Consider the following 15145-nt stretch of genomic DNA (forward strand, 5'->3'; position numbering starts at 1 on the left):
CAAAATGGCCACCTTAACTGTAAAGTGCTTGCAATTGGCAGTGAAAGTTTAAAAAACAGCCACTAAATGGCAGTGGTTTACCATTAATTACCAGAAAATAAAGCTACACATGACCATTTCCATTGGTAATCGTTTTTTTCTAATCACATTACAAGAAGTATACAAAACACATGTTAATCCTTTGTAAGCTATTGAAGACATTTCTTTTAATCAGATAGAGAAAATCCATACTCTTATTTAATCAAGAAAAACATTTAAATATACCAGGAGGTGTTTTACTATCACCTACGTTATAATTTGCCTATCACCATGCCATGTTATTCAGATCAACGTTACCCCGCACTCGTTCCAATAATAGACAGCGTCAAACATGTTGTGTATCTGAGAGTGATGGTGAATCTGCGACTCCGGTTTATCCATGCTAAGGCTAGTGCACCTGCCGATACCCCATTGAACATGGCTAACTCTTGAGTTAAAACTGCAAAATTGACATTCATTCGAAAGGCAAACCGTGCAGAAATACATTATTGCATCTAACACATTTTAATTGGAGAAATTGGCAACTTACTTTGAAATGTTAAGCAGGTCCACTGCCTTCGCATGACCCATAAACTGCGACCCAAAGTATCTGGATCCGACTTGGTCGCTGATCCAATACCTCACATGCTGGTCCAACTGTTTGGACTTGGTTGTCTTGTTGAGGCTTTCGTCGAACATAACAACTAAGGCATCTGAGCAGTTCCTTGCGTTAGCACACCGTACTGTGCGATTGCCTGCTGTTGTGATGTTGATGCTCATGATGCTAACGGCGCGCACGCAAGAGGTTCAGTACATCGTAAAAATTCTATGCGTCTTTTTCGTTACGGATTTAAAAAAAAAAAACTTTGTCACGGATATAATTTAGGTTGCACTGAGATGTTCTTGAAAATCAAAACCACGGTGAAAAAAATTAAAGACTTACGACAGCTAATTTAGTACTTTTAATACCTTTAATAATGGAAAACTAAATTCAATGCTTTTTTAATACTTTTAATAACCCGCGGGTACCCTGTTAGAATAAGCTTTAAAGCAACACTAGGTAACTTTTCAGTTTTGATCGATTTTAGCGACGCCAGTGGACAAAAGTGGTAGTGTGCTGCATTGGCCAACTTTTTTTCCCCGCTTTTGTCACGTGGCCCTTATATGCCGTCGTACGAGCGTGTGTCCTTACCAGTGCTATAAATCTGTGAAAGTATGCCACTAGCTGCTCTCCATCAAGCCCAGAGAGGAGCTTCAGCCCCGGGGAGAGACCTGGGGCCAGATGGGGGGACGGCTGGTTCTCTTCCGGCCGCAGACGAGATGAGCCCCGAGAAGGGTCGCCGCCTTCTTGGTGCGAGCGGCATCTGCACGGGAGGGGCAGAGGCACAATCTTCAGCCCTTCCAGAGCCACTCTCCGCCGATTTAGTTCCTCCAAGAAGGAGGTCTTGTCCTGGGACAGCGGGAAGAGCAGCAGCAGTCCCCCACCGGCCAGCAGCAGCTCCGTCGTGTGGATCCACCTTGATGCAAGGGACATCATGGATGAAAAACAAAAAAAACACCTTATAATTAGGGCTGCCACAAAGAAATATTTTGATATTAAAAGTGCCCGAGTACGAGTGTAGTAAGTGTGCGAGAGCTCAATTGCGCCTAGGGATGGGAATCGAAATCCGATTCCAATTCGAAACCGGTTCCGAGTGTTTCGAGGCCTCGACATCACAATGAAAAAGCCTTAACGATCCCTTTAACGATTCCTAAAAACGCGTATTGTGTCGTGACGTGTGTTGTTGTCCAGACGAATCAAACTAGCACGGCGCCAAGAACCACTCGCTCCAAAGTTTGACTACACTTCACCAGGAAAGAGTGTGAAAATGAAAGGTTACGACGGGTAAGCACAAGCATTGCAGCCAGCAAGGTGGAGATAACTGCATCGGGAGGGAATACGACTGCGCTGTCCTCACAGAGAGGCTAAGGCTCAGTCCTGGCTATACAGCTAGCTAAACTCCCAAATGACGATGCAGAAGACGTTGGTATAATTTGCTGACTTTATTCAATCATCACTTGAAGAGTGAAACTAAGAATAGAAATGAAACAAATCAATTTCGTCCCCAATAACAAACAGGTTTGCATCAACGTAAATCAGCGATGATTAGCTGCTAATAACAGTATGGTTAGCATTCGTTCGCTAGCATTAGCACATCGTTCAAACCACTACACAACTGGATTTAAGTGTCCGATCGCGAGTGGAAACTCAACAACAACAACACAAAAGATGATACATACAGGCGTTGCCTCTGTAGATATTAACATTAACAAAGAACGTAGGCTCGTAGAAGTGTTTCCCTCTCTCACTCACTCTCTCACTCACTTGGATGCGGCATTTCTTCGTTGGGTGTAAGCGCGCTCTTCTTCGCGTGAGGAAGCGCAAGGGCGCCCCCACTTGAGCGTGTAAGCGCCACAAAAACTAAAAGGCATACAATTCAATGTAATGGTAAAATAATACACGTTAACCCAGTAGTCCCCAAACTGCGGCCCAAATACGGCCCGCCTCCACATTTGGTCCGGCCATTTTGAAATTTTTTTTTTTTCTCAATCGTGTTATTTATTTTCTGGCCTTATCCTTGAATAATTCAGAGAGGGTTATTTGGTTATTATCTATTTAATTAATAGTGTTTTTATTATTAATTATCATTATTATTATTATTATAAAGAATCCAGAAAGGATTATTTGATTGTGGCTTTCTGAAAAACAATAATTTTTTACATTTATGCACTTCTGCAATCGCCACACTTTTTCTGTTACAAACTGACCCCCGCCCCTCATCAGAGAAGGAAAAGTTATGTGGCCCTCACAGGAAAAAGTTTGGGGACCCCTGCTTTAACACATATTGCCAAAGGCAGAACAACAACCTATCTGCTAATATATACCAATATTTTTTATTGCTATTAGATAAATGTTTCAGTAAAATGTTACACATTCTTGTGTATTTGCCACTTATTGCCACAGTTAACATTGAGGTTTTGGGCCTCTTTTGATCTCGTTGTGAGTTTGTAAGGTTGTGACTTCTGATTAAACAAACTCGATGCCAATCAAAACGTTTGCTCTTCTTTTTCCCCAAATTAGAATCGATATGAGAATCGATAAAGAATCGAATCGTTAAGCAACATCGATAATGGAATCAGAATCGTAAAAATCCTATCAATTCCCATCCCTAATTGCGCCTAAGGAGTTAGTTCGATCCTCCTCAAAATTGGTGAGACTGTTCATGAGACGTATAAGATCTAAACTTATCAAAATAGTGAGTTAACCCTTCATTCACGGGCCTGACCAGGGCGGGGTGCTAAATTCGACCAATTTTTTGGCAACACGCCAAATTGAGTAAATGACTAAACTCCCTGATACAAGGTTCAATCTTTTTCATATTTGGCATGTTTGTGAGGTATTCCAGCCTGAACACAACTGCATTGAAAAATTACCCAACAGGCCTGGTGGCCTCTGCTGTGAACAGGAAACGCCCTTTTTTTTCATGAGACAGGCTCCTCCCCCAAGGGAAAAAAACAACAACAATTGACCTCAATCCTGCATCAGGGAAGTCTTAAGACGTGTTCAGGTGCCTGATGAAAAATATTGAGGTTTTGTTGAAGAAGGGTCCAAACAGGAAAGTGCATATGAATTGTCTCGCCAAACATTTTGTAAAAATCATAACTTGGCAGACATACAAAATACTGTAGTTGTCATACTCTCTCATGCAGTTGTAAGTGGTTCACCTGCGGTGGTGTTGAGGGTGCTTGCAGGACTTTCTGCCGATTGTCTTCCCAGCTTGAGGAAATCTCATGTCAGGGTGAAGCGCCACCGAGCCGAGGGGTACACGGACTAGTTTGCACGGCGCCCGATGGAGCTCTCTGACATCCATCATCAGCACCCATAGGTGTCGATGGGTTAGAAAGAGGAGAGACGGCAGTTCTTCCATGTCGGGTGAAATGTCTGAAAGTGGTGGGCGCGAGGCGGAAGAGGAACGCAGGAGGAGCGTCAGGTAGCCGCCTCGGGCACCCTGACTCTCCTCCAGCTCCCAGGAGTTGAGAAGAGAGCGAGGTAGGAGCTGAGGAGTCTCCACCGCCTCGGGGAGCCGCAAAAGTCTGTTCAGCTCAGATCTGGTGTACTGGAGCTCTTGGGGTTCGGAGTAGAGGTAATAGCGAGAAGCGTCGTTCCGCAGTCCGAAGGATAAGCAGGAAGCAGGAAGCTCGGCGTGTGAGGAGAGCAGGAGCTCGGAAAATGGCAGGAGAAGGTACGCTTCGAGGTTGGACAGAAGGGCCTCAGGGGTGGGAATCTGCGCTTCATCTGTCAACACACATTGTGATCATTTTTTTTGCTACAGCGTTCAATATAAAAATAGAATTTCAGCTGTTTTCCACCAAAGAGAGCCAATTCATTTTCCTTCCCTCAAAGCATACGCACAATTGTTTTATAACCAGAGGTGGGTAGCAACTAGGAGTGGGAACCTCTTGGTACCTCACGATAACGATGATCTGACGAGATGGCGATACAAAGATTATCCATACATTGGTCAGGAAATCATTCTAGGATATTCTACAAACCACGAATTAACAGAAAAACTAGCTTCTAGTGTGAATTGGAATGAGTTTATCACTAGTAGACGTCCAACCCATTTGAACTGGGAGGGTGGCAGCATTCGCTGGCATCCCTCCCACTTCAAACGGATTGGACGTCTATGGCTGTCAGTGGCAGTGCCAGGCAATTAGGTAGCATCATCATCACCTTGTCCAATGCAGATTCTTGACTCCTGACACCTTGTCCAATGCAGATTCTTGACAAGGTGATGATGCCTGAACTTTTGTTTGGTGCCGTACCAGTGAGATTTACAAATTTACAAAGATGACTTCCTGAAGAAGACATCAAAATTCCCCTCAGTCCTTGATTAAATGGGGCTGCATGTCAGGCAAAGGCACTGGGGATATGGCTGTGGTGAAATCTTCAATAAATGCACAATTTTAGACTGCTTTCTTATCCCTTCAATTGAAAATATACACTCACCGGTCACTTTATTAGGTACACCATGCTAGTAATGGGTTGGACCCCCTTTTCCCATCAGAACTGCCTCAATTCTTCGTGGCATAGATTCAACAAGGTGCTGGAAGCATTCCTCAGAGAGTTTGGCCCATATTGACATGATGGCATCACACAGTTGGTGCAGATTTGTCGGCTGCACATCCATGATGCCAATCTCCCGTTCCACCACATCCCAAAGATGCTCTATTGGATTGAGATCTGGTGACTGTGGAGGCCATTTGAGTATCGTGAACTCTTTGTCATGTTCAAGAAACCAGTCTGAGATGATTCCAGCTTTATGGCATTGCGCATTATCCTGCTGAAAGTAGCCATCAGAAGTTGGGTACATTGTGGTCATAAAGGGATGGACATGGTCAGTAACAATACTCAGGTAGGCTGTGGCGTTCCAACGATCCTCAATTGGTACCAAGGGGCCCAAAGAGTGCCAAGAAAATATTCCCCACACCATTACACCACCACCACCACCAGCCTGAACCGTTGATACAAGGCAGGATGGATCCATGCTTTCATGTTGTTGATGCTAAATTCTGACCCTACCATCCGAATTTCGCAGCAGAAATCGAGACTCATCAGACCAGGCAACGTTTTTCCAATTTTCTGTTGTCCAATTTCGATGAGCTTGTGCAAATTGTAGCCTCCGTTTCCTGTTCTTAGCTGGAAGGAGTGGCACCCGGCGTGGTCTTCTGCTGCTGTAGCCCATCTGCCTCAAACTTCGACATACTGTGCGTTCAGAGATGCTCTTCTGCCTACCTTGGTTGTAACGGGTGGTTATTTGAGTCACTGTTGCCTTTCTATCAGCTCGAACCAGTCTGGACATTCTCCTCTGACCTCTGGCATCTAGAAGGCATTTCCGCCCATAGAACTGCCGCTCACTGGATATTTTTTCTTTTTCGGAACATTGTCTGTAAACCCTAGAGATGGTTGTGCGTGAAAATCCCAGTAGATCAGCAGTTTCTGAAATACTCAGACCAGCCCTTCTGGCACCAACAACCATGCCACGTTCAAAGTCACTCAAATCACCTTTCTTCCCCATACTGATGCTCAGTTTGAACTGCAGGAGATTGTCTTAAACCATGTCTACATGCCTAAATGCACTGAGTTGCGGCCATGTGATTGGCTGATTAGGAATTAAGTGTTAACGAGTAGTTGGACAGGTGTGCCTAATGAAGTGGCCGGTGAGTGTATATCTGTCATTTTCCGAGATGACAATGCATCATGCCACAGAGCTAAAACTTAAAGCATTCCTTGGAGAAAGACTCAGCCAGTCAATGTCATGGCCTGAAAATAGCCCAGATCCCAACCCTATTGATAACCTGTGGTGGAAATTGAAAGAAATGGTCCACAGCAAGGCTCTGACCTGCATGGATGATCTGGCAACTGCATTCAAAGAGAGTTGTGCATTTATTGAAGATTTAACCACAGCCATATCCCCAGTGCCTTTGCCTGACATGCAGCCCCATATCATCAAGGACTGAGGGAATTTCGATGTCTTCTTCAGGCAGTCATCTTTGTAAATGGAACGGCACCAAACAAAAGTTCCAGCATCATCACCTTGTCCAATGCAGATTCTTGACAAGGTGATGAAGAATGCTCATCAAGTCCATGCCTCAGAGACTGCAAGCTGTCATAAAGGCCAGAGATGGTGCTACTAAATACTAGAGATGTATTTTTATTGTTATTTCTTTGTTTGTTTCTCATGATTCCATTTTTTTTTCCTTAGAATGGAGTGATTCTATAAATATTTCCCTGCACTTGCCCTATAAAATTAACATTTACTGACCACCACAATGTTTTTCATTCATTTCTTTTAGTGTTTCTGAATGCTAAAGAGTTGCACTTTTGGACTAAGAGTTAGGCTTTTTCAAGCTTTCTATCAGAGTTTGTTCTACATGATAAAATGTCTGAGTGAGTGCTTGTCCGAGAATGGTGATACCATACTTTTTGCTAGGAGTTAAATTATGGTAGAAAATTTGTTGGTTCCTTTTTTATGTATGTCTGTATTTTTTTTTTAAACATTGACACCTTTTTAAAACGATATCTCCATTCTTGGCAGGAGCATATCGATAACCTTTTGGGATACAAAGTATCACAATATATAACCATTTTGTCACACCCCTAGTAGCAACACATTCCATTTACTTGGAAATTCCATTCCTCAGCCATAACGCCATCACAAAATTCACTTCACCAATAAAAAAAAATTATTTACCTGCGTCATCATTGTCCCCTTTGACAACATCTGATAAACGCCACAATCCCAAAAGATTGTCCGTCAGCACGACGCAAATGATGTTATGCTCCACCTTCTGCTCTTTCACCTTAACGCAATAGCACCAGAGCACGTGGCAGACGTTCTCGTCCCGCCCTTCGTTGTCACCGGACTCGGAGGGAAGACGAGCGAGCGACGGGTCCGGGAGGGAACGGTCCAGTCCCATCTCAAAGTAGCCATCCCTGGAGACAGGACAGCCCACTTCCGTGCACTCCCCGTGGGATAAAACCTCAATGGATGGGCATTGGTCCTCGTCTTTCGTCTCCAGCTTTTTGTCAGCTTCTAGTTTCTTCTCATGTGTCTCCTTCAAGCGTTTGGAGAGCAATCCTGTGAAGAGCTGATTGGTGGAAGTGAAGGAAATGAGGTAGGAAGGGAGCAGCGGACACCAGGTGGCAGTGCAGGTAGGGCAGTCGGCTTGGAGAAGACTGGAGGAACACTGGCAACTGGAAGAGGAACACAATTTCATTTTGCATTGAAGTGGGAACAAAAAAAAAAAACATTAAAAGAGTAAATTCAGATGCTGACCAGGAAGCGTCTTCAGCAGGTTGGTTGTCATGGTAACAAGGGGAGTGGCTAATCTGGACGGCGTCAGGAGGGACGATGATGGGCGGAACGGCGGCTTCTTCTCGGGTGCTCATTTCTTCGAACAAAGGACAACCACATTTGTCACGAGTGATCAAGTTTCAGTATCACAGACGGCGACGGATGTCAATGGCAGCAAAGGAGTCAATAAATCTCTTCAAGGGAGGAATTCAGCACGAAGAATCACAATGTTAAATGCGAGTGCTATGTTGTGCTTTTTGAAGAAATAGGAGACAAAGTCAAAGTTCAGGGAATAGCATCCTTTTCCATATTTACTGTTTGACTGTATTATTCTAACACACCGGATATAAAATAAATACAGTGCCTTGCAAAAGTATTCGGCCCCCTTGAATCTTGCAACCTTTTGCCACATTTCAGGCTTCAAACATAAAGATATGAAATTTAATTTTTTTGTCAAGAATCAACAACAAGTGGGACACAATCGTGAAGTGGAACAACATTTATTGGATAATTTAAACTTTTTGAACAAATAAAAAACTGAAAAGTGGGGCGTGCAATATTATTCGGCCCCTTTACTTTCAGTGCAGCAAACTCACTCCAGAAGTTCAGTGAGGATCTCTGAATGATCCAGTGTTGTCCTAGATGACCGATGATGATAAATAGAATCCACCTGTGTGTAATCAACTCTCCGTATAAATGCACCTGCTCTGTGATAGTCTCAGGGTTCTGTTTAAAGTGCAGAGAGCATTATAAAAACCAAGGAACACACCAGGCAGGTCCGAGATACTGTTGTGGAGAAGTTTAAAGCCGGATTTGGATACAAAAAGATTTCCCAAGCTTTAAACATCTCAAGGAGCACTGTGCAAGCCATCATATTGAAATGGAAGGAGCATCAGACCACTGCAAATCTACCAGGACCCGGCCGTCCTTCCAAACTTTCTTCTCAAACAAGGAGAAAACTGATCAGAGATGCAGCCAAGAGGCCCTTGATGACTCTGGATGAACTGCAGAGATCTACAGCTGAGGTGGGAGAGTCTGTCCATAGGAAAACAATCAGTCGTACACTGCACAAATCTGGCCTTTATGGAAGAGTGGCAAGAAGAAAGTCACTTCTCAAAGATATACATAAAAAGTCTCGTTTAAAGTTTGCCACAAGCCACCTGGGAGACACACCAAACATGTGGAAGAAGGTGCTCTGGTCAGATGAAACCAAAATTGAACTTTTTGACCACAATGCAAAACGATATGTTTGGCGTAAAAGCAACACAGCTCATCACCCTGAACACACCATCCCCACTGTCAAACATGGTGGTGGCAGCATCATGGTTTGGGCCTGCTTTTCTTCAGCAGGGACAGGGAAGATGGTTAAAATTGACGGGAAGATGGATGCAGCCAAATGTAGGAACATTCTGGAAGAAAACCTGTTGGTATCTGCACAAGACCTGAGACTGGGACGGAGATTTATCTTCCAACAGGACAATGATCCAAAACATAAAGCCAAATCTACAATGGAATGGTTCAAAAATAAACGTATCCAGGTGTTAGAATGGCCAAGTCAAAGTCCAGACCTGAATCCAATGGAGAATCTGTGGAAAGAGCTGAAGACTGCTGTTCACAAACACTCTCCATCCAACCTCACTGAGCTCGAGCTGTTTTGCAAGGAAGAATGGGCAAGAATGTCAGTCTCTCGATGTGCAAAACTGATAGAAACATACCCCAAGCGACTTGCAGCTGTAATTGGAGCAAAAGGTGGCGCTACAAAGTATTAACGCAAGAGGGCCGAATAATATTGCACGCCCCACTTTTCAGTTTTTTATTTGTTAAAAAAGTTTAAATTATCCAATAAATGTTGTTCCACTTCACGATTGTGTCCCACTTGTTGTTGATTCTTGACCTAAAATTTAAATTTTATATCTTTATGTTTGAAGCCTGAAATGTGGCGAAAGTTTGCAAGGTTCAAGGGGGCCGAATACTTTGGCAAGGCACTGTATGTCGGTCTACTTAAGATCGACACGCTTCCCAAATTTCATGTTGGCAATCGGTAGGTGCAGATTTTCAGAATGATTATGCGCGGGAGAATTAAGGAGCAGCAAACATAACAATTCCAAGCAGCCAACCGCATCCCTCAGCCATGCACACACAATTACCTTGGCTGGCGCAGGAAGCCTGCCGGGCCCGACAGGAAGCGGAGGGCGTGGCGGAGGAGAGAGAATGAGGGGTGACGATGGAAGAGGAGCGGGTAGAGGAAGAGGAGGAGGAAGGAAGAGGAGAGAGGCGAGGAGGCGCAGCAGCAAACAGCCTGGTCTCCTCACTGATCTGACGAGAGGACAGAGAGGAAGCAGCCTTCAGAGAACGGCCAAATCATCATTTGTCCTCTCTGTGCTCTTGTAAAAATGAATATTTCTTGCAGTAGCACACATGATTGGCAGTTGGGAATCACTAGTCAAATTTTTTTTTTCTTTCCAAAGTTGTACATATTACCTTCTTGTCGCTGCCGCTCATGCGGTCCTTGACTTCTTTGGCTTTCTGAATGGCTTTCAACACTTCCACCGTGTCCAACTCTTTCTCTGTGGTCGCCTGACCATCAAGACACACCTGAAACGCAAGTGACGAGGAGTGATTCAAAACTAGGGATGGGACGATACGATGCACCTCACATTCATATCATTTTCTTCAAGAAATAGCCATTAAATTCTCAACACTGTTTGCTTCGAGACCTCTCAAGAGAATATGAACCACCATGAAGCTTCATTTCTTCAAGTGCGTAATTTCCCCATAATTGCTCAATAGGGGTGTGACAATATATCGAAAAGGTGATACAGTATTAGGCACGTGCCGGTATGAGATTTTGACGGTACGATAACCGTGAGCAAAAATACCGCGGTTTCACGGTATAGCAATTATAGCTCCATAATTTTGAGATGTATGGGTTTTTTAAAAAAAAGAAAAAAAAAAAGAAAAATTCCATTGAACAGGATTTTTTTTCAGAACATATTTGCAAATTGGAACATGAATATAATGTGAAAATAAATAAATTAACAAAAATAACAAATATTTTATATAAAATTAAAATAAATAGAACCTAGACTATACCCACAGCCAGAGCTCAAGTTGCTCAATATTAGAGCAAGAACAAAATAGTTGCTATAAAAAAGTAAAAACACTTCTAAATAAAATTAAAAATATATACTGTATGACTTTTTTTGAGGGGGGGAAGCTCAAGTGACGTTTCGCCATTTTCAGCCACTGTGTCAACTCTAGTCTACATGATGTCATGCCTTTGTGTTAAAAAGAACAAAGAATTCATAAGTTAATAAGTTAGTTAATGAAGGAGAAAAGATATCGTCATCACACACACCATATAATTGTTTGCATTAGTCTAACACTTATATAGTCTAACACATACATATGGGACAGGTTTTCGTAGGCACCGTCTAACTGTTTGCATTAGTCTAACACACGTAATATAATTAATCAGGAAATAGTATCATTTTCATATTTACGGTAGGACTACACTACTAATATAAAATAAATAGCACACCATAGTTTAATGAGAAGAAATAGAAGAGATACACAATGCCGTCTTATCACAAGATTGACGCACCAACTCTGGCAATCAGCTCCCCCAGCAAACTCCAAGGACAAAGCACTTTGTCCTAAAACAAGTACAACCAGCCCGGACAGCAAAGTTGATAGCGGGCGTCCCAATCCGCGCACGAACCTAAGCCGCCCAAAACCGGCCACAGAGGGGATGGCCCAAAAGCAACGCCCAGAAACGCCTTCGACAAGGCCCACCTCAGCAAAGACTTTAAAAAGACTGGACACTGAGATAACACAGATTTTTTCTACTCGGAAACATATAGCCTTGTTTTGGATCCAGAATTGTCCCTCCGTCGTCTGTTTTTGCCTTGTTTTTACCATTGTTGACAAATAAATTGTCAACCTGTTTTTGGTGTGTTCTTCAAGCTTTTGAAACATGGAGTCAGTACAAAGGGTTAAAATAAGAGGACGCGCGAGATTCGGCCTTCCGGGCGGGCTCACGCGGGGCAGCGTCAGCCGAGCGGCACTTGTTTTGGTTGGTGCTGTCCGCAGGTGCGTCTGGGCCAGGGGGGCGAATTTCAACATTAAAAATGTATAAGTTAGTTTTATAAGGTAGTTAAAATGTAAATATTGTTGAGGAAAGGTTTCATCCCCCCAAAAAAGTGAGGAGTGAGACCTCCTTTCACAATTAGCGATCTTTGACGCAATCCCCCCCCCCTTCATTCAAGCTTGTTTCTCACTCAGCAGCTGTGAGACATGAAACCTCGCCGAAGCTGCTCTCCCACCTTAGCCTAGGCCAGTGCTTCTCAATTATTTTCTGTTACGCCCCCCCCAAGGAAGACGTAAATGTTTCGCGCCCCCCCCAAACTCTGTAAATAGTATCATTTGTCTATAATATTACTATTAAAAGTACGCCTCTGCCTCACATTGTATCCTTTTTTTTCTATTAAAGAAAATAACAGCGGTCAGCTTATAAAGTATAACTTTATTAACATTGTTTTGCTTGTAACAGAAAAGACTTAACGCGCATCAATTTGCCTGAATTAAAAAAAAAAAAAGTCACATCCAAGCTGTAAAAATACACTCAAGGTACATTTTTGACCATTTGATGCTGGAAAATAAAATCAGTAAATAATAACAAATTCAAATTGATTAGAAACATTAACTCATGAGGGCAATATGCCAAAAAATTTGATCAAGAAAAAACAAAACTGAATAGAAGAAGAAAAAAAATAAGTGTCTTTGGACAGAAGGACAGTTTTATTTTCGCCTTTCGCTGCTCCCAGTATCACCTCCAGTTTGCAATGATGTGGGGTTATTTTGAACTGAGCATGCTAACAGTGCTCACTGGTTTACTGATATAACACTGACAAAGCGGGACGATTGTTGGCAATATTCGGCACGTTTTCGCAGAAAAACAACCAAGCAGCTTATCAATGAGATTGGGGTTTAATGTCTTTAAGTGGCATCTTAAGTGATTTGGCTTCCGGCTATCCGCTATAATCATTTTTAGACACAGTAAACAGTGGTCTTTCCTCGTCTACCACTGTATTAAATGTCAACGCCAAAAGGCAAACGGCCCGAAAAAAGCGCATTCTCGGCGGTAGAGTGGGTGAGGGCGGTCGTCGTGACGATCCCAAGCCGAAAATGGCACCTCTCGAGCGGACACGTGAGAACCGGAGAAGACAGTTGGTCGCAGCGTGAGTCCGGCCGGAAAACGGCTTTCGAAAACGACGCACAGCTCTTCACTCCAGCTCTTCATGAGTCTCTTCCGTGTGCTCTTGCTTACTTCAAAAATACTGCGCGCACTCTGAAAATGAGAGCGCCACTGCCACACACTGAGTGGATGTGCAAGTACACTTTATTGTAGTACGGCCAAAAAAAAAAAAAAAAAAAAAAAAAAAAGCATGTTCCCCAAAGTCACACGCGCCACCCCTGCCATCGCTCTGCGCCCCCCTGGGGGGGCGCACCCCACTATTTGAGAAGTACTGGCCTAGGCTAACATTCGTCTTTGTAAGTTTTAGTTAGTTTGTATATTGAATTTGAAAGGAAAATGTGTGTTTTGTTTTTGGCGAACTTTTTCATGGTGCTACTGCTATCCTGTTGAACCTACTCACACGTTGAAAAATACAATTGTACAACGTTTTAAATATATTCATTTGTAGAGGTGTGCAAAATTTCCGATTCTTAGATTATTCGCGATTCGGCCGTGGAAGATTCGAGAACGATTCACAAACATCCAAATTCCGATAATTGAAATATGCGAAGTAAAGCGGAAGTACACAACACTCAGCGCGCCGCGCGGTCTTCGGGACGGAACGGAGCGAGAGTAGCTAAACATCATGCTTCCCATTACCCGGCCCCTCGGGTAATGCCAATGCTCAACTCACGGCTCTAGCTCAACTCATGCAACGAGATAAAAAAAAAAAACACAACAACATACCTGACTGCTGCCGAAAAGCTGCTGCAAAGTACATCCATATGTTACGGTGGATATCATTTATATAGGACTAGATGCAATATAGATTTGGTAGTGTTAGCAGCACATCTACAAAAAGCTAGATGCGGACGTTATAAACGGCCGCCATCTTAAAGCAGTACACTTCCCTGCAAGGCTGTTGTAGCGAACCTTCCAAGCAAACCTAATTAACTTTTTATCTAAAATACTCCTAAATCGGTAAAATATTGACTTGAATCTATCTTTAAAATAGTTTTAAAACTTTCACATGTTGAAAGTAGACAAAAATTTCAACAAATTTAACGGTTGATTCACAACATTAAATTAATTGAATGTAGTTTAAAGCTGCTGGTACAGAATGGGGACTGGAGTTTTTTATTTAATGTTATTTTTAATAATAAATAATAATAATAATACATTTTATTTATAGAGCGCTTTTACCGGTGCTCAAAGGCGCTTTACAGTTGAGGGAAAAAAATAAATAAAACTCACACAACGTGAGCAGTACAAAACAATAGAGGAAAGAATTACACATTAAAAGCTAGTTTAAAAAGGTGAGTTTTTAACAATTTTTTGAATGTGGGAAGATCAGAACAGGTGCGGATGGTTTTAGGGAGTGCGTTCCAAAGTGAGGGGGCAGCAATGGAGAAGGCTCTGTCCCCCCAAGTACGGTGTGTTATTTGCGGGGGCAGTGCGAGAATGTTTCCATTAGATGAACGGAGGTGACGGGAGGGGGTGTGGGGACAGAGAAGGTCCGTGAGGTAAGGAGGAGCCAAGTTATTGAGTGCTTTGTATGTGAGAAGGATGATTTTGAAATTTATCCTGTGTGAGATGGGAAGCCAGTGCAGTTTGTGAAGGACGGGGGTAATGTGATTCCTGTAGGGGGTACGGGTGAGAAGGCGTGCAGCGGAGTTCTGGATATATTGTAGTTTATTGAGGAGTTTGGCTGGAGATCCGAAAAGAATGCTGTTACAATAATCGAGTCTGGAGGTGACGAATGCATGTATGAGGGTTTCTGCAGCAGAGTAGGTGAGGGAGGGGCGGAGGCGGGCTATGTTCTTAAGGTGGAAGAAGGCGGTTCTGGTGATGTGGTTGATGTGCTGATCGAATCTTAGTTTATTGTCGAAGATGATACCTAAGTTGCGGGAGTGTGTTGAGATAGGGAGGGTGCAGTTGTCGATGGTAAGGGAGAATTGACTGTTTTTGATGTGAGCTGTAGGGTCTATGATGA

General features: G+C 43.1%; 1 protein-coding gene across 4 annotated transcripts in view; it reads right to left on the reverse strand.

The window, feature by feature from the left end:
• nisch (nischarin) overlaps window positions 1-15145 on the reverse strand; it is a 54504-nt gene that overhangs the window by 14295 nt on the left and 25064 nt on the right. For 2 of the 4 annotated variants that reach the window (XM_057845822.1, XM_057845823.1), the window contains 6 exons: window positions 10398-10511; window positions 10064-10232; window positions 7899-8013; window positions 7314-7816; window positions 3784-4354; window positions 1211-1535 (listed from right to left, as the gene is read on the reverse strand). In XM_057845822.1, coding sequence (XP_057701805.1) covers window positions 1211-1535; window positions 3784-4354; window positions 7314-7816; window positions 7899-8013; window positions 10064-10232; window positions 10398-10511 — 1797 coding nt within the window. Of the gene's footprint in view, window positions 1-1210; window positions 1536-3783; window positions 4355-7313; window positions 7817-7898; window positions 8014-10063; window positions 10233-10397; window positions 10512-15145 lie in introns of those variants that run through there. The other 2 variants (XR_009064388.1, XM_057845824.1) reach the window with 2 other exon arrangements.

The sequence above is a fragment of the Corythoichthys intestinalis genome, chromosome 9, assembly GCF_030265065.1.
Source record: "Corythoichthys intestinalis isolate RoL2023-P3 chromosome 9, ASM3026506v1, whole genome shotgun sequence".
Classification (NCBI taxonomy): Eukaryota; Metazoa; Chordata; class Actinopteri; order Syngnathiformes; family Syngnathidae; genus Corythoichthys; species Corythoichthys intestinalis.